The 25,393-nt window shown below is 30.9% G+C and overlaps 3 protein-coding genes across 3 annotated transcripts in view; 2 read left to right on the top strand and 1 right to left on the bottom strand.

Moving 5' to 3' along the window:
• Positions 1–3,261: 3,261 nt before the first annotated feature.
• Positions 3,262–10,536, top strand: LOC131938432 (dnaJ homolog subfamily C member 8). The gene is made up of 9 exons (XM_059296452.1): positions 3,262–3,416; positions 5,529–5,630; positions 5,756–5,812; positions 6,023–6,089; positions 6,351–6,445; positions 7,040–7,111; positions 8,249–8,340; positions 8,524–8,599; positions 8,811–10,536. Exons 1-9 carry the CDS (start codon positions 3,282–3,284, stop codon positions 8,916–8,918), a joined length of 804 nt encoding a protein of 267 aa, XP_059152435.1. The 5' UTR covers positions 3,262–3,281; the 3' UTR covers positions 8,919–10,536.
• A 2,217-nt stretch (positions 10,537–12,753) lies between these two features.
• On the top strand, positions 12,754–16,981 carry LOC131938439 (26S proteasome non-ATPase regulatory subunit 13). Its single transcript, XM_059296467.1, has 11 exons — positions 12,754–12,968; positions 13,721–13,799; positions 14,112–14,146; positions 14,272–14,327; positions 14,442–14,572; positions 14,863–15,024; positions 15,155–15,370; positions 15,626–15,688; positions 15,807–15,887; positions 16,171–16,287; positions 16,627–16,981. Exons 1-11 carry the CDS (start codon positions 12,871–12,873, stop codon positions 16,720–16,722), a joined length of 1,134 nt encoding a protein of 377 aa, XP_059152450.1. The 5' UTR covers positions 12,754–12,870; the 3' UTR covers positions 16,723–16,981.
• Positions 16,982–17,465: 484 nt separating this feature from the next.
• LOC131938409 (arginine kinase) overlaps positions 17,466–25,393 on the bottom strand; it is a 79,330-nt gene continuing 71,402 nt past the window's right edge. The window contains exons 4-13 of the mRNA XM_059296417.1: positions 24,775–24,923; positions 24,470–24,635; positions 23,614–23,794; positions 23,167–23,311; positions 22,760–22,914; positions 22,153–22,433; positions 21,657–21,805; positions 21,314–21,479; positions 20,775–20,955; positions 17,466–19,986 (exon numbers count right to left, since the gene is read on the bottom strand). Coding sequence (XP_059152400.1) covers positions 19,811–19,986; positions 20,775–20,955; positions 21,314–21,479; positions 21,657–21,805; positions 22,153–22,433; positions 22,760–22,914; positions 23,167–23,311; positions 23,614–23,794; positions 24,470–24,635; positions 24,775–24,923 — 1,749 coding nt within the window. The 3' untranslated portion in view covers positions 17,466–19,810. The remainder of the gene's footprint in view (positions 19,987–20,774; positions 20,956–21,313; positions 21,480–21,656; positions 21,806–22,152; positions 22,434–22,759; positions 22,915–23,166; positions 23,312–23,613; positions 23,795–24,469; positions 24,636–24,774; positions 24,924–25,393) is intronic.

Raw genomic sequence — 25,393 nt, 5'->3', positions numbered from 1 at the left:
GACGGTGTGTGATAGGGGGAGGAGGGGTTAGATGGTGTGACGTCACACTTTTGCATTATAAAAAAGCAATGTTAGAAAACGAGTTTTAGCCGTTATTTCGCGTTTTAGAAAACGGTTTTAATATATTGTAACAGGAGTTGATCAAAATACTCTATGTTGACAGAGTTCCGACAAGATTTTTGGAAAAATATTAATGTTATAAGAAAAATTCTACAGCAATTTTGAGGGGGTTTGTAGGCTGAAATGTGACGTCATTTTAGGGGGGGGGTCTGGCTTTTTGTGACTACATGTGACGGAGGGGAGGGGGTGAGGTAAAAATCGTCAAAAAAGCGTGACGTCATTTATGGATGACCCCTAATTAAAATACTTTTGAAGGGCATCCATACATTAATTATGCCCATAATCATTCGTTATACTCATTTTCAAGGACATCCGTCGAGTAATTATATCCATATCTATTTTTATACACTGTAGGGGCATCTTTAAAGTAATTATTCGCATATTTATAATAATATATTTTATGAGCATCTAGTAATATGCCGACTTCACTTTATTATATTATACATTTAAAGGCACACATACAGTAAATATGCACATCGTCATTTTATATATTGTAGGGGCATCTTGAAAGTAATTATGCTTATATTTATGTAATACATTCGAAGGGCATGCAACAGTAATTACACCAATCATCATTGTTAACATTGGGGCCTCTCTAAAGCTTTTATGGAAATGCTCATTATGATACATTTTAAGCAGAGTTTCTTCCAGGCATCTCTTCGGGGGGGGGGGGGGGGGTGATCCCCGAAGAAAGCCTACCGCCCCCCACCCCGAAAATTTCAAGTGCATCCCCGGAGAAAAAGTCTGGAAGAAACACTGATTTTAAGGGCATCCAACGGGTAATTATGCCCATATTATTATTATTATAAATCTGTGGGGCATCTTTGGTGCAATATATGGCCATTTTGTAGTGTAATAATGTCCATACTTTTTTTGTGTGTTAAATTGTAGGGGCATCCTTTAGAATTTATTCATTTTCATGCATTATATGAGCATACTTAAGAATAATAATGACAATATTGTTTTTGATACACTGTAAGGACAAGCTCAGGAATAAGCATCAACAAATTGTTTTCGATACATTGTAGTGATATCATTCAGAATAATTGTGCCCATATTGATTTTTATGAATAGGAGGAGCATGCGTTAAATAGTGTCAAAGTTAAAGTATTGTATTTTAATTCTGAGTAGAGCTTTCTTTCAACTAATTGGGGGCACATACAGGGCCAGTTTTACTCCACTTAATAGTAGAGATATCCATAGAGTTATTGAGCCCATATTAATGTAATGAAATGTGGGGATGTGTGTGTGTGTGTGTGGGGGGGGGGGGGGGGGGGGTTGGCCATGGAAGCCGTTAGTGGATTATCCCCCACCTGAACTGGACAGGCAGAGCCTAGAGCCAACCGTCCGCGCGGGGCCTGAATTTTTTCCATTGGTGCCTTAAACATGTAAAGCGATGCTGTATCAATGCAGCGAAATAGTGTGCGAATTTAGGTGTGCGCAGAGGAGTGTGGATGCCCGGGCCAACTCCAGAAGCCGCCCCCCCCCCCCCAAATATGAGTTTCGCCACAGCATGCTCGGGCTGCCGTGAGTCGGTGCTTTAGACGTGTGAGAAATCAGGACAAGTTTACAATAAAGCGAACTCTGCCTGGTGTATCCAAACAGTATAGACTTCACATTTTGTTTCGAATCCCTACAATATCATTATAAAGGATATCCCTACAATAAATAAAGAAACAACTTAACAATGTGCTTAATCACTCTATGAATGCCCTTATAGTTCACCAAAATGATATATATTTTCTATATAAATTATATTTATTTCATTTCGTTGCGGGGGGGGGGGGGGGTAAAATCTTTCCGGGGGGGGGGGGGGGGGGGGGGGAGGGGGCGAAATATAAGTTTTGCCATACGGACAGTGTAATGTCAAATAAGAGTGACGGACGATTGAGTGGTACAGTTTGTTTTGGGTGAGATCGGCAAACATGGAAAGTTACGATGACACAATAAAACAACATATCGCAAAGTTTTTTTTAAAATTACGGACTTAAACGTAATCCTAATCGAAAGATAATTTCGGCGTGAGGGTTAAGGCTAATGTGTTTAAGTTTAGGGTTGGAATTATTGCCGTATACCCTGTTTTTGTTTTCTTTACTCTGCATAGCAGCTTAGCGAAATTACGATCAACGATATTGTATTTGTACTCAGCCCATTGCTGGAATTTTATAAAATACGGGGTTTCTCAATTTACCGATGAAACCAAGAAAACACTTGCTCATTACACCATTCGACGACTGATAATTGGAAGATGGGAGCTTGATGTTTTACGGGCGCGTAGTTTACAACCCGAAGATTAGTCAGCGACGAGAGCTTAGTAGGCTCATATGATATTTGAGGAGCTCTAGCAGGAACCTTTGATTGGGGACCGTTTTGTTGAGGGATAATTATAATGGGACTTTGTCATGCGCCCTTTTGTCGGATGCCCTTCTAATTAGGCAGTTTTGTTGCGGTTGATTGGACAGGCTTGCTTTAACACAAACTGTTTTTACGCCGCTCTAAATTTTGCTTACATTCTTCATTATCTAGAACACCTCACAAGGTATAATTAAATACATAAACTGTTTAAAATAAGGTGCAAAAAAAATACCGTGGAAACAAAAATGTAATTTAAGAATTAGCTAATTTTATATCCAGGAATTAATTTGCTTTAAGTTAATCAATGGAAACAGATTATAAAATGTAATTAGCCCACTACCCGGGATACCGCTTCATGCATGCATCCCCCCCCCCCCCCTTTGAGAAAAATTGGTCTTTAAAAAACACAGAATATATGTGGGAGTGATCTAGATCTAGTCGCAAATTAAAATAATTAAAATCTATAAAGTTTTAAAAACAAATTATTGAAATAATCAAAAGTCACTGTCGTTGACACATGGTACGTTGATAGATCTATTCTAGATCTATGGCCAGTGTCTCGGAATCTTACAAATGTAGATCTATGTATGTACTATGTAATGAATAATTATTCTGCACAATTTTTTTTAATAAAGAAAAACTTTCTTTTAAAACAGTGCTTCTTATAAAATTTGTTTAAAAATACAGATCTAGATTAGTGTATGCTACTGTCAGTGTTGATGACTAGAAAAAAGTCTTATAGATAGCAGAGAATTTTTAAAAATCCACCCGGCCGCATACCCAATAGTTGTCATTGGCAGTGCAAAATGGCGACGGACATGGCTTCCCAAAACAATAACTGTCGAACTACTGACGACAAAGATCCGTCTACTTCTGTATCGAAAACACCAGTAGACTTTATAGAAACCGCAGAAGCAGCATTTTCTGAATTTTATGATGAGGTTTTTATATGTGTTTTTCAACCATATTATGATAATTCACTCATGCCCAACTGAACCGAGACGGGTCACTCGGACTCTTCGTCGGCAATGTTTTTTTTTTTTTTAATTTCGTAAAGTTTCATATTTTTTTGATTGTTTTGTTTTAGTTACAACCTTTAGATCTAATAACTCGTCCTTTCCTCAATGTGAAAAACCTTTGTTAGGCTTTAACCTTTACTTTAAACTTTAAACGAAATAGAAATCTACACCATCTGAATCTTTATTCAATAACAACAACACTCAGGCCCTTGGACTCCTGGGACCAAGCTTGGCATCTAGGAGATCTAGATATCTAGAATCTAAAAAAAAACAACTAATAAATAGTAAATAGGCCTAACTAATGTCTAATTTAATTAGATCTATCTATTTTTATAGTTGGTAATCTCACGATATAGCGTCGGAAATTATCTGGTAATCTTTGTTGACTTTTGGTAACATTCGGTTTATTTATTTGAATTTTAAAATAAAAATAAAGTGAAAAGTGCATTGAATTAATGTTTTAACTTAATGTTTAATCGAAAGAAAAACATTTGCAACTATTAGTAAATCTAAATATTATTAATAAAGTCGAGTGTAGAAATTAATGTTTTTTAAAGAAACACAGAAAAAAAAACTTGCAGAAGATTTACGACAACTAGCCCTAGTTCTGTTAGTAAAATAAGACGATTAGATTTACTTAAGTTAAAAGTAGTAAGACAAACTAGAACAATGTTTAGTAGCAGCAATAATTAGCACATACACTTAAATAATTAGAATTACAAATTAATTAGCAAAACAGTATTTAAAATGCAACTAAAATCAATCCTTGCCAATTTTAAAACATTATGTTTTTATAAATAATATGGTGGCAAAAAAAATCATGGTTTACAGTATTTCCAGTGGTTTCTGGAACGGCACAACAGACTACTCCATGATTTTACTGTTTTTTTTACGGCTATACACGTTTCGGAATAATAACCGACGCTATATAGTGATTTTACCTTATAGTTATTATTCTTAGTCTAGTATTCTAATTCTAGACCAAAGTCTCTCTGTGTATCCTCTAGTCATTTGACCTAACTAGTGTTAAGAAGAATCAAGTTTATGATCTAGATGATGAAGAGATTATAATTTTAGACTATTTAAAAAAATGAAATATTTGTATTAAAAATTCTAAACATTGTCGCCTGCTTCTCACTCGCTCACGTTTTTTGTCAGCACCATTTAAGGGGTTACTGTTACTGTATATAAAAATTTTAACATATGTCATACCCTGAGCGATAGCAATATGACAAACATGCTTGGAGTCATTGTGACAAAAAATCTTGTCAGCGGGAGAGAAATAATTAGCAACATTGTTTATGTAAGGCTAATACCTTTCAATCTTTAACACTAGTAGGAAGTATAAATAAACAAATTTAAGTGTAATTTATTTTTTATTGAGTAATGTTAATAATAAACGTTTTTAAAAAATCAACAAAGTTAATATTTATACTAAGAAAAAATAAATTGTAGGCGGCTGTAATAATACAAAATTTCTTTGCAACAATACATGTTTGCGGTGACAGTGACTTTGAGCACGGCCACTGTGTCCCACAGCGATGGAAACAAATTTCAAATGCGGTATTTCAAATGGTTTTGAACAAGGTGGTATTTGACTGGCGATTTTCGCACCTTTCTCTTAATTAACCTAGCTTGATGCTTCCTGTCTCGCAGTTTACCAAAACCCTCATGTTATAGCGAGATAAAAGTGTGTAAATGTAAGTGTAGGTTATGTAATTGTATTATACCCTAAAAAAACCAATATAATACTCTATTCAAACTCTATTGTATAAACTTTATTGTACAACTAGCTAGATATAAATTTTAACAGTAGTAAACTTGATTCAGGGCTGTCTACTTTTAGGATTTTACAATTTTGACATCCAGGTTACCACATTATGCAGGCTAAATGCAATAGTTATGCTTTTGCCTTCTGTAAAAAATTAAAATCATCTTCATCATAAATTAATATAGTCTAGGCCTATAATCTTAAATTGGTAATTAAATATAATTTCATATTATTGTTTAAAATTTGATGTCCAATCCTTTCAGGTAAAAGCAATAGAAAAACGTGATTCAGTTTTAACATCCAAGCAGCAAATTGATCGCTTAACAAGACCAGGAGCAACTTATTTTAATCTCAACCCCTATGATGTAAATATTTTGTCAATAATTTGAATAATTAAAGTGCCAACGATGGAAGCATATTTTTCAAAAAGCATTATTTATTAACAAAATTATTTCAAATGTGATTTTTTTAATTCATGTTTTTTTCATAGGTGTTACAAATTGATCCTGATACACCTTTGTCTGAAGTAAAGAAAAAATATAGACAGGTAAATAGCTAGTCTTCTTTTAAAATAAAGTTTATTGTATTATTAAAATGTAAAAATGTTAAGTGTATCCACATGGGATCTCCAATCTCGTCCATTTTCAAAACATACTTTTTTTATTTAATGGGTGACATTTTATATTTGTTGCTATAAATATTTATTGAGACTAAATATAAAAATATGACTTTTTAAAATGCTTTTTTCTCTTAATAGATGTCCATTCTTGTGCATCCTGATAAAAACCCAGATGATCCTGATAGATCTCAAAAGTCATTTGAAGGTTAATGCAAATTTACTTATTAATCTTTTTTGTAAAGACAATATTTGAATATCAGTTAAATAAATTAATATAGATAGTGAATTTTTAATAGAAATAGTAAATAAGCAGATTTTAAACAAAATTATAATTTATTATTTATAATTTATTTTCTAGGAAAATAGCATTTTAAAAATAATTATGTATAAATAATGTTAACAGTAATTATTGCCCAACAAATTAGTAAATGTTTATTAAATATTTTATTATATATATATTTGCCAGCTGTCAATAAAGCCTACAAAACACTAGAAAATGAAGAAGGACTGAAAAGGTGTAAGGAAATTGTTGAAGAAGCAAAAACTAGAACTGATGATATGGTAAACTTTCCAATTGGTTTTTAGTTTACTCAAAGATATTATAATCTTTGTATTTCCAGCTAATTCTATCATTTCACTAGGTAAGGAGTCTAAAAATATACTCATCATACAAATTTTTAGAAATGATATAGACCTATCATCTTTACATATGTATTGTGATTGACAATATAAGAATGCTTTAGAATCTTATGCTTTTACCTGCATTTGATTTTTTGTCACACAAATTCTTCTCAGCTACAAACAAATAATAAAATAGATCTATATATATATATATATATATATATATATATATATATATATATATATATATATATATATATATATATATATATATATATATATATATATATATATATATATATATATATATATATATATATATATATATATATATATATATATATATATATATATATATATATATATATATATATATATATATATATATATATATTTACACAGGGAAAGACTTTGACTGTAGATTTATTAGAATTAACTTATTAATTATGACTCTGGCTTACAGAGTATGCTAGACCTAAGCCAACTTTATATTTAATTTTGAGAAAAAATAATTTATATTGTTTCTAAACACAGATTAAACAAAAGAAAAAGCAGTTAAAAAAGGAAGGAAAGCCTCAAGATGTTCCAGAAGATGATATAGAAAAGGTAAAAATTTCGATTCTCTACATATTAACTGTATGATTTGTGTTAATTTACATTTCTTATAACAAACCAGGCTATGACTTTTTTTTTAATCAGACTGATAATAGGATTTACAATGTAAAAATGAAATATAATGTAAAGGTTAGAAAACGATCAGCAAAGGTTAGAATTTTTAATTAATATTTTTTTATTTGCAGATTAAAATAACACGTATTTTTCCAACAGTTTGAGTTGTCTGCCTTACTCTTTCATTATCAGTTGTTTACCTTAATAAAACCATGACTAGGAAGATAACATCATGTTTTGAATGTCATTTGGTTCAACTGGTTAAAGTGGAGAACTCTATTAGACATAGTTTGAATTCTTTTATTATGAGGGGAAGACATTTTAAAGACATATACATACAAACACTGGTAGATATGTATGTATAAATGTCCATAGTGCAGATGGAGAGTTCATGTTTCTTGACCATGACATATGAAAGAATGATGTGTTCAAAACTATGTCTAGCCATTTTTACTTTCCCTAACGTGAGTCAGGTACCCATCAGAGCTGGATGGTCTGAGATCCAAACTTGAGACTTTCGAGGTAGCAGTCTAGTGCTCTACCACCATATATATAGCTGTAAATGTACACCCAGCATTAGTTAGATTATGTGTGCTTAGCTATGGTGTGAAAAGTTTTAATTTTTGTTGTGTAAGAATAGAATGAAACGTTTTACCTTAAATGAAAACTGTACTGTTAATGTAATTTTTATTTAAAATTTGGCATAATGTTAAAGCACTGCTTATTTAGAAATTTTATACATTAGATTTTAATTTCTTTCTAATTTGGTTATACACACCTAGCATAAGAAGCTCAAATATTTACAATTGTTATAGAATAATGAATTCTTGTGTAAGTGACTCATGTTTTCTTATGTAAATGGGTAAGCATAAAAATTCCTCAAAAATTTATTTTCCAGAAAGTTTTCACTTGTTAGATAGTATAAATGTTGGGGAAGCTAAATTTAATTTGCACTTAACATATTTTCTACACATGCTAAAGAATTATATCTCACACAGATAGTGACATAAAAAGAAATACTTTTAGGCTAACTATTGTCATAAATTAATTTTGCAATTTATTTTCATATTTCAGTATAAGCATGCTATTTATGTCCAGACTTGTAAACTTTTTGCTGATCTAGAAAGATTAAGACAAGAAAGGGAAGCCAAAGACATGCATGAAAGGTAGCCTTTTAAAAATACAACTGCATATTATTCTGGTGAATTTATTACTATATGAAATAAATTTTAAAATTGTGCATCACCAATTAATATTTACATTTTTAAAATATTCTCGTTTTTTGTTTAACTTTTCAATTTTAGGTAACATAATAATTATTTTTTTTTTTTTTTTGCTGAATTAAAAAGGAAACGTAAAGCAGAAGAAGAGGCAGCTGAAGAAGAGAAGAAAAAAATGGAGAAAGAGTGGCAAAAGAACTTTGAGGTATTTTATAACATTTGGAAAAATGTTATATTTTACCATTTCTGAAGTATTTCATTGGGCATTATCATTAAAAAAATGTATACCAGAACAAAGTTAACTGATTTTTAAAAGCTAAAATATTGTAAGAAAAAATTCTGGCCTACTGTTTTATGCATAATAGATGTAAGTTTTTCATTTGCCTTGGCTAATCTGTTTTTATATTTGATTAAAGGAAAGCAGAACTGGAAGAGTAGATAGTTGGAGAACTTGGAATAAAAAAGCTAAAAAGACGTCTAAAGGAAATTTAAAACCACCTAAACTTAAAGCAGAAAAACGATAGCACTAAGACCATAAAGGTTTATATTTAAAGTTTTAGTGTTGTTTTTTTTTTTTTAATTGTAAAAACCCCTGATGTCACAAAATTGCATTTTAAAGTAATTTTCTCAGTAATGTGTATTTAATGTTGGTATTTGTCGAATGCAATTGTTTTATATGAAATAGAATTTAAAAGAATACAGTAATTAAATCTGTTAAAAACCTTTTTCTCTAGGAATATATATTTTATTGTTACTACTTATAAATTGGTGGAATATTAATTCGAAATACTTTTAAACTACATTTTTGTTTAAAATACACAGCCATGTTCTGTCTCTAAAAAGTTTTGGTAAAAAACAAAAGAAATTCATTTGACCAGAATTGTCTTTAACTCTATGAAATAGAAGCAGCTACCGTATCATTTTTTTAGAGCCTGTTGAAACATATTAAGTTAAGATTGAATATTTAATTTTAAAAGACTAATGATGAAAAAAGATTATTTCACATATTCTAACTTAATCTTAAACCCTTGTTGTTACAATGAATAGAAAAAGCAATATTGTTTTATTAATGGTTTAACATCTTAAAATTCAGCATTGAAAGTTTACAGACCTTTTTCTATAGAATTAAACAATCAAATAGCTTTTAAAACATTTCTGAAAGCTTCAGATGCAAGAAGTTAAAAATTAAATAATTATAAGCCTTAAAATCATATTACTTTAGAATAACTTGTAATTTTTTAGTACACTTTGGTTTCTAGGAGGAAAAGAATTGAGAAAGATATTAGTTTGTAAGTTGTTTTACAATAACACATCAACTTTTAAGATGTTAATGTGGTATATAATTGAAGGCATTAAATAATTTCTATACCTTCATTTCATGTAATGACAAATACAAAAAAAATACAGAAATAAACTGCTATTCTCATAACGCAAGCTACAATAGATTTTATCACATACCATGCACATATGTATTATACAGTTACATTAAATGTGGTGATTTTACCATGCAAGAATTTTTTCATAGATTCCAGATTTTTTTGGTTTTTTAATATTTATTCTGGTGTTATGGAAATGTAATGTCACAATACTACCTACCTGATAGCTATTTCTCCTGAAAATTAATAATTAAATGAGATTGCTGATGTGATATTATCACATTAAAGTTTGAAGTGAGTGTATTTGTGTATGTGATAAGTTGTGAGAGATTTTGAGTAAATGCTGAACTATTTAGATATGTGTGATATGTAATCTTGTAGCATAGTTTTTAAAAAGTAAAACATTATCGGTTTAATTTTGTTTAGAAAGATGAATCTTTTGAAACTCTGCTACTAATTATAATTACATTTATCAGTTACTTTTAAATTCAGATTAAAAACATGGATTCTTGTATATAGGCCTATGTGTGAATGCTAAAAATAATCTAAGAATTAATAGATTGTTTTATAGTTTATTTTCTTCCCAATTATGTCCAAGTGAAATCATTGTAAGCTAATAGTTGCCTGTTTATAAATTTTGTTAAGAATGTTAAAAAAAAAATCTAAAATTATTCTTTGATATATATGTATACCATGTTCATTATTATGAATTGTCAATTTAAATGGTTTTCTTTTTTAAAGAAATTAAACTTTTGGAGCTGACAAATTATGTTTATGTTGAATTTTTTTTATAACATAAGCCTAGTTGCTAATTTTATACACATTATTTATAGCATGTTTGAAAAAACAGCAAACAGATTAAGAAATTAGACTAGAATAAACATGTTTATAAAGCCCAAACACTTTATAATAAACATTTTTTTCGACATCTTTATTAAATTTTCTAAAAGAAGATAATTTAAAAAAAAAAAATCAAGTGCATTTTTAACATCTAATTTTGATTTCCATGAACATACTCGAACTGTAAAAATAATGACTCTTTATACATATGTTGTAAATAAAAATGTTATTGTATTAAACTTTAAATAGAAACAGCAGCTTGTCTAATCAGTTTTAGGTATCTTTTAGTTATCATTTAGGACAAGTTATACTGATTTACTTGGAGCAGAAAGCCTATCATACCAACTCTTCTGTTTCCATTATGTTGCATAGTTCAAAGGAAAATATACTGTGAGCATTAAAGAATGATGGTGATATGTGAAAATATTTAACTCAACCAACCAAATTTTTTTTTATAGTATTCTACTTGGTATCTGAATCTGTATGTAACCAAAAAAAAAAAAAAAAAAAAAAAAAATGATAAGACAATCATTTTCCAAATTATCTTGCAAAAAAAGATGTAATGGAGGATTTCAGTGACAAGATAATTTTCATTTTAAAATCTGTCACTTATGAGACATACTTAATAAAAATTATGTTAATTTTAATTAAGCATACACCCCTATGACTTTAAAAACCTTAAATAGTAACTCTAAACGACTATTTTCTAAGTATAGCCCTCATGGTCGGGGCTCAGGTATATAATAGTATATATCTTATAAATATATGTGAAAACAGCTCACTCGATTGATCAAGTATCACTACTAATTTATTTTGTTATCTCCCTTCTTGTTATTGATTAGTTACAGTACTACTCTATTAAATTTCAATGAATATCTAATTCAGCTAATAATGAGCTATTCTTGCGTTATCATCGGATAAAAATTAATCTAGATCTAGATCTAGATGTATCTACCCGATTAGTAGCTTTTGATCTAAATATCCGTGGGTTGCTATCATCACTATCAATACTATCAGGGTTAAAAACACTTTACAACAGTTCACCGCGCCAATCAAGCGATCGCTAGTAATTTATCCTGCTATCCTTTTGTTACATAATATAATAAGCTTTAAATTATTTTTCAATGACTATATTAAATCTAATTAGATTATTTAAATAAGATATTCTTGTGTTGTTTTTGGAGACTAATGCATCTGCAGTTGCTAAAAGACGGTGAACTCAATTACGCCTAATTATAAAAAGGATTTCTTTTACAATAAGGAATGTTAGGTGCTAACCTTTTACACATTGTAACATATTTTTACAAAATAATACTTAATTATGTTCAAAATTTCTCAGAGTAGTAGGCAACTGAGCAAAAATACGTTTTGGTGTTATCATTGTCTATATATAGGCTTAAATCGAATACAGTGAGAGTTATCGTCTATACCAACGTCCCGTCCGTCCCCCCCCCCCCCCTCACACCACCACCCCAGAAATTTGAAAAAAAAACATAAGGATCCACTACTAATGATCAATAAATTAATAACATACTTAGAGATATTTAAATCTTCTTCGTTTTGGGATCGAAAATACTTAATTTTCCATAAAAGCACTATTCTTAATTAATATTATTAGAGTTAGGGCTCATCCATAAATGACGTCACGTTTTTTTGGGACGATTTTATCTCCCCCCTCTCCCCTCCGTCACACATCGTTTTACTCCCCTACGTCACACATCGTCACAAAAAGCTACCCCCCCCCTAAAATGACGTCACACTTCAGCCTACAACCCCACACCCCTCCTCAAAATTGCAGTTATAATTTTTTCTTAAAAAACAAAACAACAACAAACACACAAAAAGAAACTCTTGTGTGTACATGCAAATTGAATAGCTTTTAATAGGTTTAAATTTAGTTTGTTGATGTATCGTCATTTGACAATTCGCCCTAGTTGTTTCTATTGTCGCGAGCTGACAGTCAGACAATGATTTATGTGAAAAAAACAAAAATATCTCGTCTAGTCTTCTTTTAAAAAGATCTGATAAAAGTTTTGGCCTTTAGAATTAATCTGATTTCGCTTGAAAAGCTTGAGAATCACTGTCCCAATATATCTGGGTCTAATATGGTTTTGAAAACGCAAGAACCTCGACTAAGTCCAACTACTCAATGCAAACAGGAAATACATAAATGAACGGCTCTTTTTTCTAGGAAAATAAACAAATTAAGAAAGAAATATCCGTGGACGATAGAAATAATAAATTTTAGAAAATATCAATCATGCCTAACGTAGCTGGTTATCTAGCAGAACAACAAAGGAAAAGTACGGGTGATGTTTCTACTGAATGGGGACTCCTAGAAGAATTATACAACAAAAAGTAAATACTGTGTTCATTTTTATAAGCTACAGGAATTCTAGAGATTTCCATTCAACGACAACGCTTGGGGGTGATCATCGGTGATGTAGCAAATTCGAACAATTGGATTTGAAGGAGCCTTTGTGTTTTTACTAGATCTAGATAATTGTTTGGTTGCTAGTAGTATTGTAATATTAAAGTTCGGGGAAGGGCTCATGACCAGCTATAATGTTACAGCAGAATAGAGCAACTGACGAAAAAAAAATCTTCTTTTGTTTTATAAAATTAAAAGATTAATTCCCTCTTCTACTCTTTCTCTCTCTGAAGCTTCCTAGATAGTTTCATATTTGGCTCTTTGCTGTAAATGTTTTCCGACATCTTGGCTATGGTTTTTCAGTGAAGCTTTCTAACATGATATGCAATGGCACTATTGTATAAAAAAAAAGCTAATCCACAGTTTAGATGACAGATGAGGATTGAAAGCTGTGGACAGCAAATCTTCTAGGAGAGACAACTCCAAAATCAAACAACTGCTGAAATCCAAGTCAACAGTTTATATGGCGCATAAGCAGTTGACATGTACTACTTAATTGTGCTGGATGGAATCCCTTCGAACACTAAAATTAAGAGCAAAGAAGAAGAAACAACCAAAAAAAATGTGCTAGGTGCTAATTAATTTAAATTAACTCAGAGAAGTAAAATTGATATGTTATTCAAATTAATTTGGCTTTGATAGCATATTATAATAATTGTTATGTTTGGAACATTTTCAGATTATGGCATCAATTAACTCTAAGGCTCCTGCAGTTTGTAAAAAACCCTATCTTTTCAAAAGGAGATGGAATACTACGGGTCTGTATGCATACAGCCTTTGTTAAGCTAAATTAATTATTTTTAAGTCTTAGGCCTAAGTAAAATACATTTAACATTTTGTGGTAATAAGGTTTCTTAGTTCAGTAAGAATGTTTAAGCAGCAGCATCAAATATTTGTTTACTGATCTAGAGCCTAATAAAATACTAAATACTGAATAATACTATTTGTTTTATAATGGAGCATTAATGCTCTGCATATTGAGGTGTTGTTTTGCTGTAAGAGCATGTATGGATTAATGTTTTTATTTCTGTGCTGCAGGTTTTGTTATACTTTTTATATTTTATTTTTAGCTGTATGAAAATTTCCTGTCTGACTTTGAGCACAGGTTAGTTCTATATTCCATCATTTTATCATGTTCTATTTCCTTTATACAATGTTAGTAAAAAAACATTTAAAAAAAAATGTATATTTTATAATTATGTTCATGGTAAGTGTTCTTTAATATTTTAGAATCAACCCCCTCTCTCTGGCGGAGCTTAGTGTTTATGTTGTCCAGCAAATCCCAGGTAATTTAAGAAAATTTATATTTCATTTATTTGCATGTCAGGTATTGAATTTTTTTTTAAACTCATCTATTGAAAAAAATTAGATGTTTAAATAATTTATTCTTTTTTGCTCAGATCCAAAACAAGCCACAGAATTTCTTGAGAAAATGAAAGAGAAAGTTAAAGCCAGTGAAGAGGCCAAAGTTTTGTGTATGACTACAATGGGTAAAATCTATCTCCGGAATAAAGAATTCCCTCCAGTAAAGGTTATGAGTGGTTTTTTTTAAACTTCAAATTTGCTTTTAAAATTTGTTATTATTACTGTATTAAATTTAATGTAAATTTTAATTATCGAACACATGATATAAAAAATGTCAGGTGATGTAAAACTACTGTTCTAAATACAAATTATTAATATTTTTGTGTACTTTTCTAATTGATAATACAAGCATAATAAGCTTAAAGTGTTTATATTGGTTAATTTTATTAATTATGACACTTTATTGATCTTTAAAACTCTTAAATTAACATCTTTAATAATTGGTAATATTTTTAGGCCCTAATGGAAGAGTGTGAGAAAATTTTAAATGATATAGATGGAGTGACCACAGTACATGGACGCTTCTATGAACTAACGAGCAACTATCATAAACTAATGGGCAACCATGCTCAGTACTATCAAGAGGCCCTTAGGTTCTTAGGCTGCACAGATCTGATAGTGAGGCACTTGTTTTTATACCTGTAGTAACTTCTTATCACAGTTTAAGTATGATTTCTGTTGTTTTTTGTTTATTCTAGGTTAAAAAAACCTTGAATGCTTTAAAAGTCGATTTATTTGTTTACATCAGGACATGCCAAAAGCCGAGCAGGCAGAGAGAGCTTTTAATATTGGTTTAGCAGCTGTAATAGGCGAGGGTGTATACAATTTTGGTGAGCTCCTTGCCCATGATATCTTGGCATCCTTGAAGGGCACAGATAAAGAATGGCTGGTTGATCTTCTGTATGCTTTTAACAGCGGAGATATTGACAAATTCATAGGTCTGAAGGATAAATGGGCTACTCAGGTAGTAACACCTTTTAAATGTTTGAAATCTAAATTTGAAAGATAGTTTTTATTGAATATTCTAATATTCTACTCTTTACAAACTTTAAAACTGTTGATTTTGATTGAGAAAAGCTGGGTTGTACCATGATCAAAACTTTATATAAGAAACTCTGAGAAGAATTATTTTCCATGAGATATTGCTACAAAATAATGTTTACCTTAGGTTTTATACAATTTTGTAGAATTTTTATTGTCATTTGTCCTTTTTTTCTAGCCGGATCTGAAAGTCAATGATCTTGTCATGAGGAACAAGATCAATCTGTTATGTTTGATGGAGGTACTTGGTTTCTTCTGCTAATTAACAGTTGAATTTTTTATTTCTTATCTGTACCGTGTTCTAAAAGCATAAGTGCTTATTAGCTTCTGTTTTTAAAAGGTTTTTTTTCCCCACACAGATGACATTCCAAAGGCCAGCAACAGATAGACAACTGACATTTGATAGTATTGCCCAGACTGCCAAAATTGACAAAAATCTGGTAACTAAACCTTATATTGAGAAATAATTTGTATTCTTAAGCAAAAACAGAAAATGTATTCTGTGAACTTTAAGAGCATTATTAAAGAAAACCTTTTTTCTCTCTTTTTTAACAGTTTATTTTCCAATAATCATAAATATTTCTTTTTATGGAAGTTATTTTAAAAAACAAACAAGGAACATCAAACGCTTAAATATTGTAACAGCTCCGTATAGATAAATATTTTAATTAGGTAAAAGTTAGAAGTATACAAAATCAAAAGGTATGCCTATTCTTTGACCAGGTTGAGCTGTTAGTCATGAAAGCTTTGAGTCTTGGATTAGTGAGAGGATCTATTGATGAAATAGAACAGAAATGTCACATGACATGGGTACAGCCTAGAGTACTGGATCGCAAACAGGTATTTGAAATTAATTGAAATAAAATGCCTTTAACATTTGTACTAAACAGCTTTTTCATGACATTTTTCAGCAGTTCTCTGTGAGGAAAGAAAGTACATTAAACAGCTTCTGTATTAAAATCACCAATTAGATCAGATGTTTTGACATTTTTTTAGATTAAGTCATTCCTTACCAAATTGTGCCTAAACCGTATTCCTTGGTTTTTATCAGCTTAAAATAATGCAGAAAATCTTTGTTATATTTATATAAATATTAAGTTAATTCTATTGTATATTTTGTAAAGACGACTGATATTTTATAAGCCTATCAATCTTTGTTTTCTTTGCCTTAAATTCTAGATTGCCAGCATGCAGACCCGCCTTGAGTTGTTGGGAAAAGATATTGGCTTGATGGAACGCCTGTTAGAAACAACTGCTCATGATATTCTCACATAATTTTTGAAGCAGTATTGCATTTTATCTTCTTTTTTTTACTCTATTTGTTTTGTATTGATTTTTAATTTTTTTTTTCATTAACCATAAACAACTGCAATTATATAAGTATAAATAAAAATAGGTTGCTTTATTATTTGTAAAGAAACAATAGTCTATTACGCTGGTAAGTTTAGATACTTTGTCAGGGAAATAATTTAATTTGGTCACTTATCCTTTGTTTAAATTCAGTTGCCCGTGAAATAAATTATAATTGAAATGATTTTAGTTTAATTTTTGTTGTTATTGAATTTGATCACATCACAGTCGTTGTTATTGATTACATTATTGGTTTTTTAAATTTTAAATGAACTCACCCAAGACAGACCTGGAGGCGGATTCTTCTCGAAGAACTGAAGCCAACAGGGATGTTTTGGGAGATTGCAAAATTAATAGCCGGGGATCGGATGAAATCGAAGGAAATGGTGGAGGCCCTATGTTCCATAAGAAGCAAAGAGGACCAAGTCAAGTCACAAGTACAAGCAATTCACTTTCAACTAGTGATTCGATACACTACTATATTTAGTGTGCTTTGAAGCAAACAGAGATACTATGATACAGTTTAGACAGTTTCACTTCATTCCTGCTGAAACTCTGGTGTGTGCATGCAAAATGAAAAGTTTTTAGCGGCATCCATTCCATTTTCCAGAACCCCTGGAGTTGACTTATCTCTTAACTATTTTAAAACAAAAAGACCAAGCATGTGAATTGTGAAATACAAAGATATAATTACAAAAGATGTGACAGTTACAAAACATACTTGTCAATAACATTCTATTACTTGCAGTAATAATGTTATACGCAGAATGCCTGAGGCAACTGCGCACAATAAAGCAGACAGCATAGTTTTGCTCACTAATTGAAAATAATCCTGCATCCATTGAAGTATGATTAAAAAAAATAAGTATATATAAAGCAGAGCTGCATGATTCGTAGTATAATTTATAAAAAAAAACTAGTACAGTATTTTAAAAATATCCAGAAATATATATGTATATATAGATATTTTACAATAATTCAGCAAATAGTTGATACAAATACTGAGGAGCCGTATTGTAGAATACAGGCAGTTATGTTAAGACTAGATGACACATATAAAGCTCACAAGAACAGTACCAAATACCACTTTATACTTAACATTAAAATCTTGATAGTACACACAGATAAGCATTAAGTAAATGCTTTTTAGCATCAAGTAAATGCTTTATGTTTTCAAGATATAAGGGAAACAAAAATTCCAATTAACAAAGATATTTCTTGTGCATAGATATGCAAACAAATAACAGGAACAGTATTGTTAAAAAAAAATTAAATGCTCACTTTCTTATTTTTGCTTTGAAAAAAAAGCATGTTAAAAAATAATGCAATGAAGGTTATATACATTTTAAAATGTTGGCAAGTTTCATGTTGTAGAATGGTCTGCTATCAAGGTTGAACAATGCACTTTGGTTTGCTTTATAAAATTCTTGGTTCTTCTTAGACATGCACAGTCTAATACATAATGTTGTTATATTGTAAAAAGTGTATATATCATTTGAATGATGTGCTTAAAGGCTTCTGCTAAATTTGATGCATATTACAAAAATATACACAGAAAATATCAGTAGCACCATATTATAAGCACTTGCTGCATCCCAGTTGTAGCAGTTAAAAAAATGACAGCTCTTAGGTGGTAACATTAGTTACAAAACCAATACATTGAAAATACATTTTAATTTGTATATTAAATACTAGATCTAAACAGGGATATCAAACCAATGCTGCTATGTATATTTATGGACTTTTCATAGGCAATTTCTTTTTCTGGTATTCATTAACTGTTTTGGCAAGAACAGGAAAGACACTGATAAGTAAATCAAAGGAGAAAATATTTATTATCAGTAATATCAGATATGAAAATGGGATTTGCTAGGTATTGACAATAACAGTATGATATTCCATATGATGATGGCAATAAATTCACTATGGGTATAGTCAAATATTTCTCATTGTTCACTAAAAGTTTTTATGAAAATAAAAATAACAAAGAAAAGATTGGAAAATAAGCATGCATAAATTACACTTATTATAGTTTTTTTTAGCATGAAGTTGTTAAGAAATAAACTGAATTCATTAATGATATATGGGTAAGATTTTTCACAGAAGGTTCTTATATATATAAAAATAGTATAAAATTGTTTGTTGTATTGTACGCATGTACATATTTGTAGTACTTAAGATGTACAGTTAATTAGTAAGGGATTTTATAGAAGTAAGCAATGCTTCATCTGCAATACAAAGGTAATTCTTTTTTCTTTGTGTTTTCCAAAAAAACCATCCAATAGAATTTAATGTTAAATTAGTCTTATAAACATTCAAATGGTATTCAATACAAAAACTCTTTTTGTGACAACATCAAATTTGGTTACTATTTGATAATCCTGATCAAAATTATGAAATGTGTAGCTGTGTCAATAGAGTTTGTCTTTTATAATGACCTGGTCCCAATGCACTGACTAAAAACTATGAATGAATGCTGACACCTATTCCATCAAAACACAGGAACAGAAAAAAATATATAAGGCAATTTAAAAAGAGAATTAAAGTTCGCAGATACTTGCCAAGTTTCTGTTGATATTTTTCTTTACATGTATCACATAATACCATTCCAAATTAATTTAGCATAGCAACAATATTTACCTTACAAATAATACAAAAATATAAACAAATACTCTCACTCGAGTCCAGTTTTAATTACATGAATTCTGCTCTACATAAATAGTACTTAAAAGCTTACAAAGTGTACAAAATAAATATGAATACATGCAGATAATTTACAACTCCAAAAAAGTATTTCATGAAATAAAAATTTCCACTTTTTTTATGGACAAATTTTTGCACACATATAAAAACAACTAAATAAAATGTTCAAGTTTTTCTTTTACTAAGGTTACTGTGCCTAATTAGTAATAGCATACACTCACTATAAAAATGAACACATAATTTCCATTTTTATGTATAAGAGAGTAGAAAATTAGAATGAGTTTCCATAAAAAGGGGAGGAACCCACAATTTACAAGACATGACAGGACTTGGTTTTGAAAACTTCAGCTTCCCTTTCCATCTTCATAATCTCAGACACACCAAATCCCATGTCCTTCACAGCCTCTGCTTCGCTAAAACCCAATCGTCTTTTGTTAGATATTTCAAAAATTCCATCTTCACTATCTGTATGTTCTCCATGGATACCTAAAATGATGAATTAAAAACACATTTAAGTTTTTGACAGAAAAAATATCTAATTTTTACAAGCTTTTAGTTAACTCACTTCCTCTGTCGTCAGTCTAGACGGAAACGCAGGAGTGAAAATTCGGAAACTTCTACTTAACCGATACGATTCACATTTGGCACGTGGGTCAAGACATGAAGACAATGCAATCTGAAACTAAATTTGACTTAATTGGATGCCTAATTGATTTTTAATGAATTAATTAAAATTTGGACCGAATTAGTAGGCATGTCTAGCCAACCACACCACACGCGTCATCACCTTCAATAGCTGCGCCATTGCGTAATGGCTGCGTTCAAAAACCATTGCGCGCCTACTGAACGTGATGTTCAGTAGGCGCGCAATGGTTTTTAGTCATGTAACTCTATTGTAAATAAAACATGTAAAGTACTGAAAAAAAAATTCATAAAAAACGTTTTAATAACAAGCTTTTATGTAATGATGCACTAAAAAGTAGAAAATAAATTATAGACTACTATTTAAATAACTATAAAGAAAAGCGTGGGTGTCTTCCTTAACATTAGTAAAGGTATCCTATAGATACTAAAGTGACCCACGCTTTTCTTTATAGTTATTTAAATAGTAGTCTATAATTTATTTTCTACTTTTTAGTGCATCATTACATAAAAGCTTGTTATTAAAACGTTTTTTATGAATTTTTTTTTCACTTAATTTTCAAACAGGGTATATAACTCAGTTTAAAAATAAATTTAATCCATTATTTTTTATTTACTGCCCTTAGTCTTACCTCTGGCTTGTACTCTTAGCTTATCACAGAAATACTTGAAGTCCCTCTTGGAAGATAACTGAGGGATCTTCATTAGACATGAACCCCTTAAAGTTGATCCTAGATTAGATGGGCAAAAGTTCAGATATCCTAGACGATCATCCCTAGCAAATGTCAACTTTTCTTCTAATAATTTGAGACCCTAAAAAACAGAAAATATTTCATATTTCAGGTTGCATTGCAATACATTATACTTGAATAATTTCTTATGAAAATATAAAAAAAAGCAATGTAAACATCCATTGTAAAGAACAGATGAAGTAAAGTTAATCTGTTTCTCTGAACTTGGCATATCAATGGATAGTACTGTCCACACCATATCCTTCTGCCTTTTCCTTCTGCTGCTCAAGCTATAAGATGGATGAACTCAGGGACAGAATACAGGCTCAAGCCTGTGAACCCAAATCCAGATTCATGTATGTGCTGTCCCTTAAGGCTTAAGCTAATAATAAAATCATAACAAAACTTCCCGGAAATATTTTTCTTATAATTATACTCACATCAACAAGTCTTTTGTAGACTGTCACAATATCTGCACCTTTTTGCATAGAGATAATTCTAAGGTGATCTTCTTCATTGACCCACACCAAGAAAGTTTTGGTTTCGTTGAAAAAGATTCCTCTACCTGTTGGCCAGTCATTGTAGCCACCAGCAGCCTTTAAAAATCTGTAAAAGAAAAAAAATTGTCTTTAACATTACGACACCATAAAAACTGGACTGGATATTATATTGACAATGTTGTGAAATAATATTTAACAAAATTAAACAAAAATTTGATACAAATTTTGCCTAATAGAACATTTATAAAACATATTGTGGATAAGTATTAATTTAAATACTAACCTATCATGGTCGTTGAAAAGAAAATGTTCTTCAGTCAACTGCTTCTGAGTTTCCTTACTCATTTCAGAAAGTGGATAGTATGTTCCTTTAAATTCACCAGTCAGAGAGTTAAAAGCCTCAACACATTTTTTTTCAATTTCAATGCGATCCTGTTTGATGAATAAAATGTTACCATAAATACAAAATGTCCATAAATATACTTAGCATTACAACCTTTATATTGTTCAATATTTTTCACAATAAATTTTAAGCTTAATTTAATATATAAGGATTTCAAATAAATTTATGTCTATTTATTAATAAAAAAGGAGAAATTATTGACTTTTATAATACAGCAAAATATTATACATTTTTGTGCCAAAATAATAATGAGGTGGGCTTTGCTTTTTTAAAGGGTTTTACAAAACAATAAGGAGAAAAACGGAATTGGTGAAATTTTTTTAAAGCTCTTTCAAGGTGTCTATATTACTGAATTGATTTGCTTCCTTGTGCATACCTCGCTCCGAAGTACTGGATGGAAAGGAAAACCTTTAAGGGATCTAGCAACTCTGATTCTTGTAGACACAATCATCTCTGCTTTTGGATCAATAAGATGGTAGTCAAAATTCTCGTAAGTCTTAAGTTTTTCTATGTCCCCGTAGTCTATGGCTGGCTGTGCTATGGTTGACCTGATGTTGTGATATTCCTTGATCACTGGATCAAACAAGAGGGCAAACTCTGTGTAGCACTCTGGATCTGCTGCATACAGTCCAATTCCACTGTCCAGGTTCAAGACACCTACACATTATGAACAATTAGTTTGATAGGAAAACAAGTCTTTCTTTTAACAGTGAATTTAAAACACATTTTTAAAAAACATTATAAACTCATATATAAAGTGGCTTAAATGTAACTGCCTATTAAATTTTGAATTATTAACAAAAGATAACTAAAAGGTAAATGTTTGATATTCAGGGTTAAAGTGCAGGCTAACATATATTTTTTTCTGCCAAGATTTCAGCTCAACACTTATTAAAAAAAAAAAAAAACTTTTTGTTTCATAAAAAAAGAAAACATGTTAGTGCAGTTACTTAAAAACCAGGAAAAAAAATAATAAAGTTTACCTGAAATGATGCAGTCTCCAAGAGTTGCATTGTTAGCAGTTTTCTTATCTTTTAACTTCTCATACACATCTTTGGTGAGATATTTTTTGAGCAGAGATTTACAATTTTTAGCTTTGTTAACATGTTCAAACATTTCATCCAGATTTTGTGGTCGCCTGTAAAGCAAGTTCAGCAATGACATAAGTATGTGCATAATGACGGAGTACATAAATTGAAAAACATTTCAGAATTTGTGTATGTATAAATCTATATATAAAATGAATTTAAAAAATACTTTGCTCTAACCAATGTATTCAAATTAAAAAATAAGGAGCAGGTAAAGCTATGTTTTAATACTCATCTTTAGGATATTTTAAGTATTTTATAATAGCGAGTTCAATGAAAGAAATTCCAGAATTTAAACTCACCAAGCCATCTCCTTTTCTTGCTTTATGATTTCCTTAACCCCATCATACATCTCTTGAACAGCCTGGAATTCAGTCAGACCCAGGCGCCTTTTATTGGAGATGTCATAAACTCCACCTTCACTATCAGTATGCTCACCATGAATACCTGAGGAAAAAATATTTTTTTTAAAATTACAAAACTAATTAATTTTGACAGACTTGAGAACCTTTAACATTTTAGTTGGTAGAATTAAAGATTTCTGTTTAAAACAAAAAATTGAGTTGAACATTTTCTAAAAATTCTAAAAAAATCTAATTAAAAAAAAAGGATAAAATTTTAAAAATCTTTTTATATTACCTTAATAATTGTATTTACAATTATCTACTTAGGAAATAATCTTTAGGGTTAGTTGCTGTGTATATACTAAATACAATATTTCGATGATTAAAACAGAATAAATAAATCACCTCGAGCTTGTAGATTGAGACTATCACAAATGGACTTAAATTTCTCTGAGGCAGAAAGATTGGGAATCTTGATGTGGACAGATGCTCGCAGGGTTGTCCCCAGATTTGTGGGGCAGAAAGTTAGATAACCCAGTCGGTCATCACGAGCAAACTTCAACTTCTCTTCCAATTTTTTCACAGCCTAATTTTCAATACAAAGATTTTTAATATATTTTCATGCGTGTTATTTATCATGCTTTGTTTGTAGTTGTTCAATAAATAAAAAAGGCTTGGAATTAGTCAATGATTATGTCATGATTTTAACATTCTTTCTCAGAATGACCACCAAGTTTGAAAGAATTTGAAATAAAAGTAGCTAAACATTGCATTGCCTGCACCCCCCCCCCACCCCCCCCCACCCTCCCCCCCCCCCCCCCTCCTTTTTTTTTGTTTGTGCTCTTTGTTTACATCAGACTCTGCCAGATCTCAAAAGGGAGCTTTATTTTTTTTTTCAGTTTGGATAAAAACAAATATGTCACCTGGCAAGGTCAAGAGAAAGCTAAGCTGTCCATAGCATTGTGTCCTTAAAAGTTGGTTTTGATTAATAAAAATGTTAATTTGATAAATTAACATTAAGTGTTGAAATAAATATTTATAAATATTCAAATAGGTCTTACATATTTTTATCAATAATGTGTGAATATATCTATTAAATATTTATAAAATAAAAGATACATAGCAATTTATAGCTGAACAACAGCAGGTATGTGTTCCCTACACTTTACTTACAGAGACCCCTGGACAAAATGAAATTTATATAGAATACATACACTTTTACCAGTGTCCGCCCCCCCCCAGAGAAACAATGTTTACTTACCACTACAAGCCTTTTGTACACTGCCCCTATGTCTCCACCCTTTTGCATAGAGATAATCCTCAGGTGATCCTCTTCATTGACCCACACCAGGAAAGTTTTGTTTTCATTGAAGTAGATGCCACGCCCTGTTGGCCAGTCATTGTAGCCACCAGCTGCCTTCAGGAACCTGTTAAAAAAAACATTTTGTCAAGCGTATGTAGGGTCTACACTCTGTAATATGTAGTGTACACACTCTGTAATCTGTATTGATTCAGCACTAGCTATATCCTGCTTGTGTTTAGAGAGGCTGTAACAACACCACTGACCGGTCATCATCTTTGAATAGGAAATGATCCTGGGTCAGCTTTGTCTGTGTTTCCTCATCCATGCCAGTGAGAGGGTGGTATGTGCCCTTCAGCTCGTCACTCAACCCATTGAGGGCTTCCACTGCTTTCTTCTCAAGCTCTTTACGGTCCTGAAGGAAAGGAAAAAGGTAAAGTGCATTTACATGATAATAAGTCAAAAAGAGTTACCCTTTTTGACCTGATGGTTAATTGGGTAAATGAAGAAGAGTTTCTCTATTTCTGTGGCCACAGCATATGAAGCGCTAGTGTGGTCAGTACTAAGCAGCTTGTACTTTCCCTAATGTGAGTCAGGTACCCATTACAGCTGTGTTAACTCTAGCGCGATACAGATGCGAGTCTGAGATCCACACTCAAGCACTCTACTCAAGGTTTCTTTCAGATATTTTTCTCCAGGGTGGGGGGGGGGGGGGGGGGGGGGGGAAAGGGGGGTGCATTTGAAACTTAATGAAAGAAACACTAACTCTAGTGCATGGTCGCGCTGTCCCATTCGGCAGGGAGATTTGGAAAGTCAAAAGTAATAGTATCCTAACTTTATTCTGTCTAGAATCTAGATCTAGATCTTACCAACACAAAACATCAC

Source organism: Physella acuta, unplaced genomic scaffold (assembly GCF_028476545.2).
Source record: "Physella acuta isolate Inbredline_101_S28 unplaced genomic scaffold, ASM2847654v3 ptg000243l, whole genome shotgun sequence".
NCBI classification, from domain to species: Eukaryota; Metazoa; Mollusca; class Gastropoda; family Physidae; genus Physella; species Physella acuta.
This window is presented reverse-complemented; position numbering and strand designations above follow the sequence as displayed.

Bases quoted from the DNA above. Each gene is read 5' to 3' on its own strand.
- LOC131938432 (XM_059296452.1), top strand. From the start codon at position 3,282: ATGGCGACGGACATGGCTTCCCAAAACAATAACTGTCGAACTACTGAC. The intron at 3,417-5,528 runs GTTTTTATATGT...CAATCCTTTCAG, and splicing joins TTTCTGAATTTTATGATGAG to GTAAAAGCAATAGAAAAACG. The intron at 5,813-6,022 runs GTAAATAGCTAG...TTCTCTTAATAG, and splicing joins TAAAGAAAAAATATAGACAG to ATGTCCATTCTTGTGCATCC.
- LOC131938439 (XM_059296467.1), top strand. From the start codon at position 12,871: ATGCCTAACGTAGCTGGTTATCTAGCAGAACAACAAAGGAAAAGTACG. The intron at 14,328-14,441 runs GTAATTTAAGAA...TTTTTTGCTCAG, and splicing joins TGTTGTCCAGCAAATCCCAG to ATCCAAAACAAGCCACAGAA. The intron at 15,888-16,170 runs GTAACTAAACCT...TTCTTTGACCAG, and splicing joins CCAAAATTGACAAAAATCTG to GTTGAGCTGTTAGTCATGAA.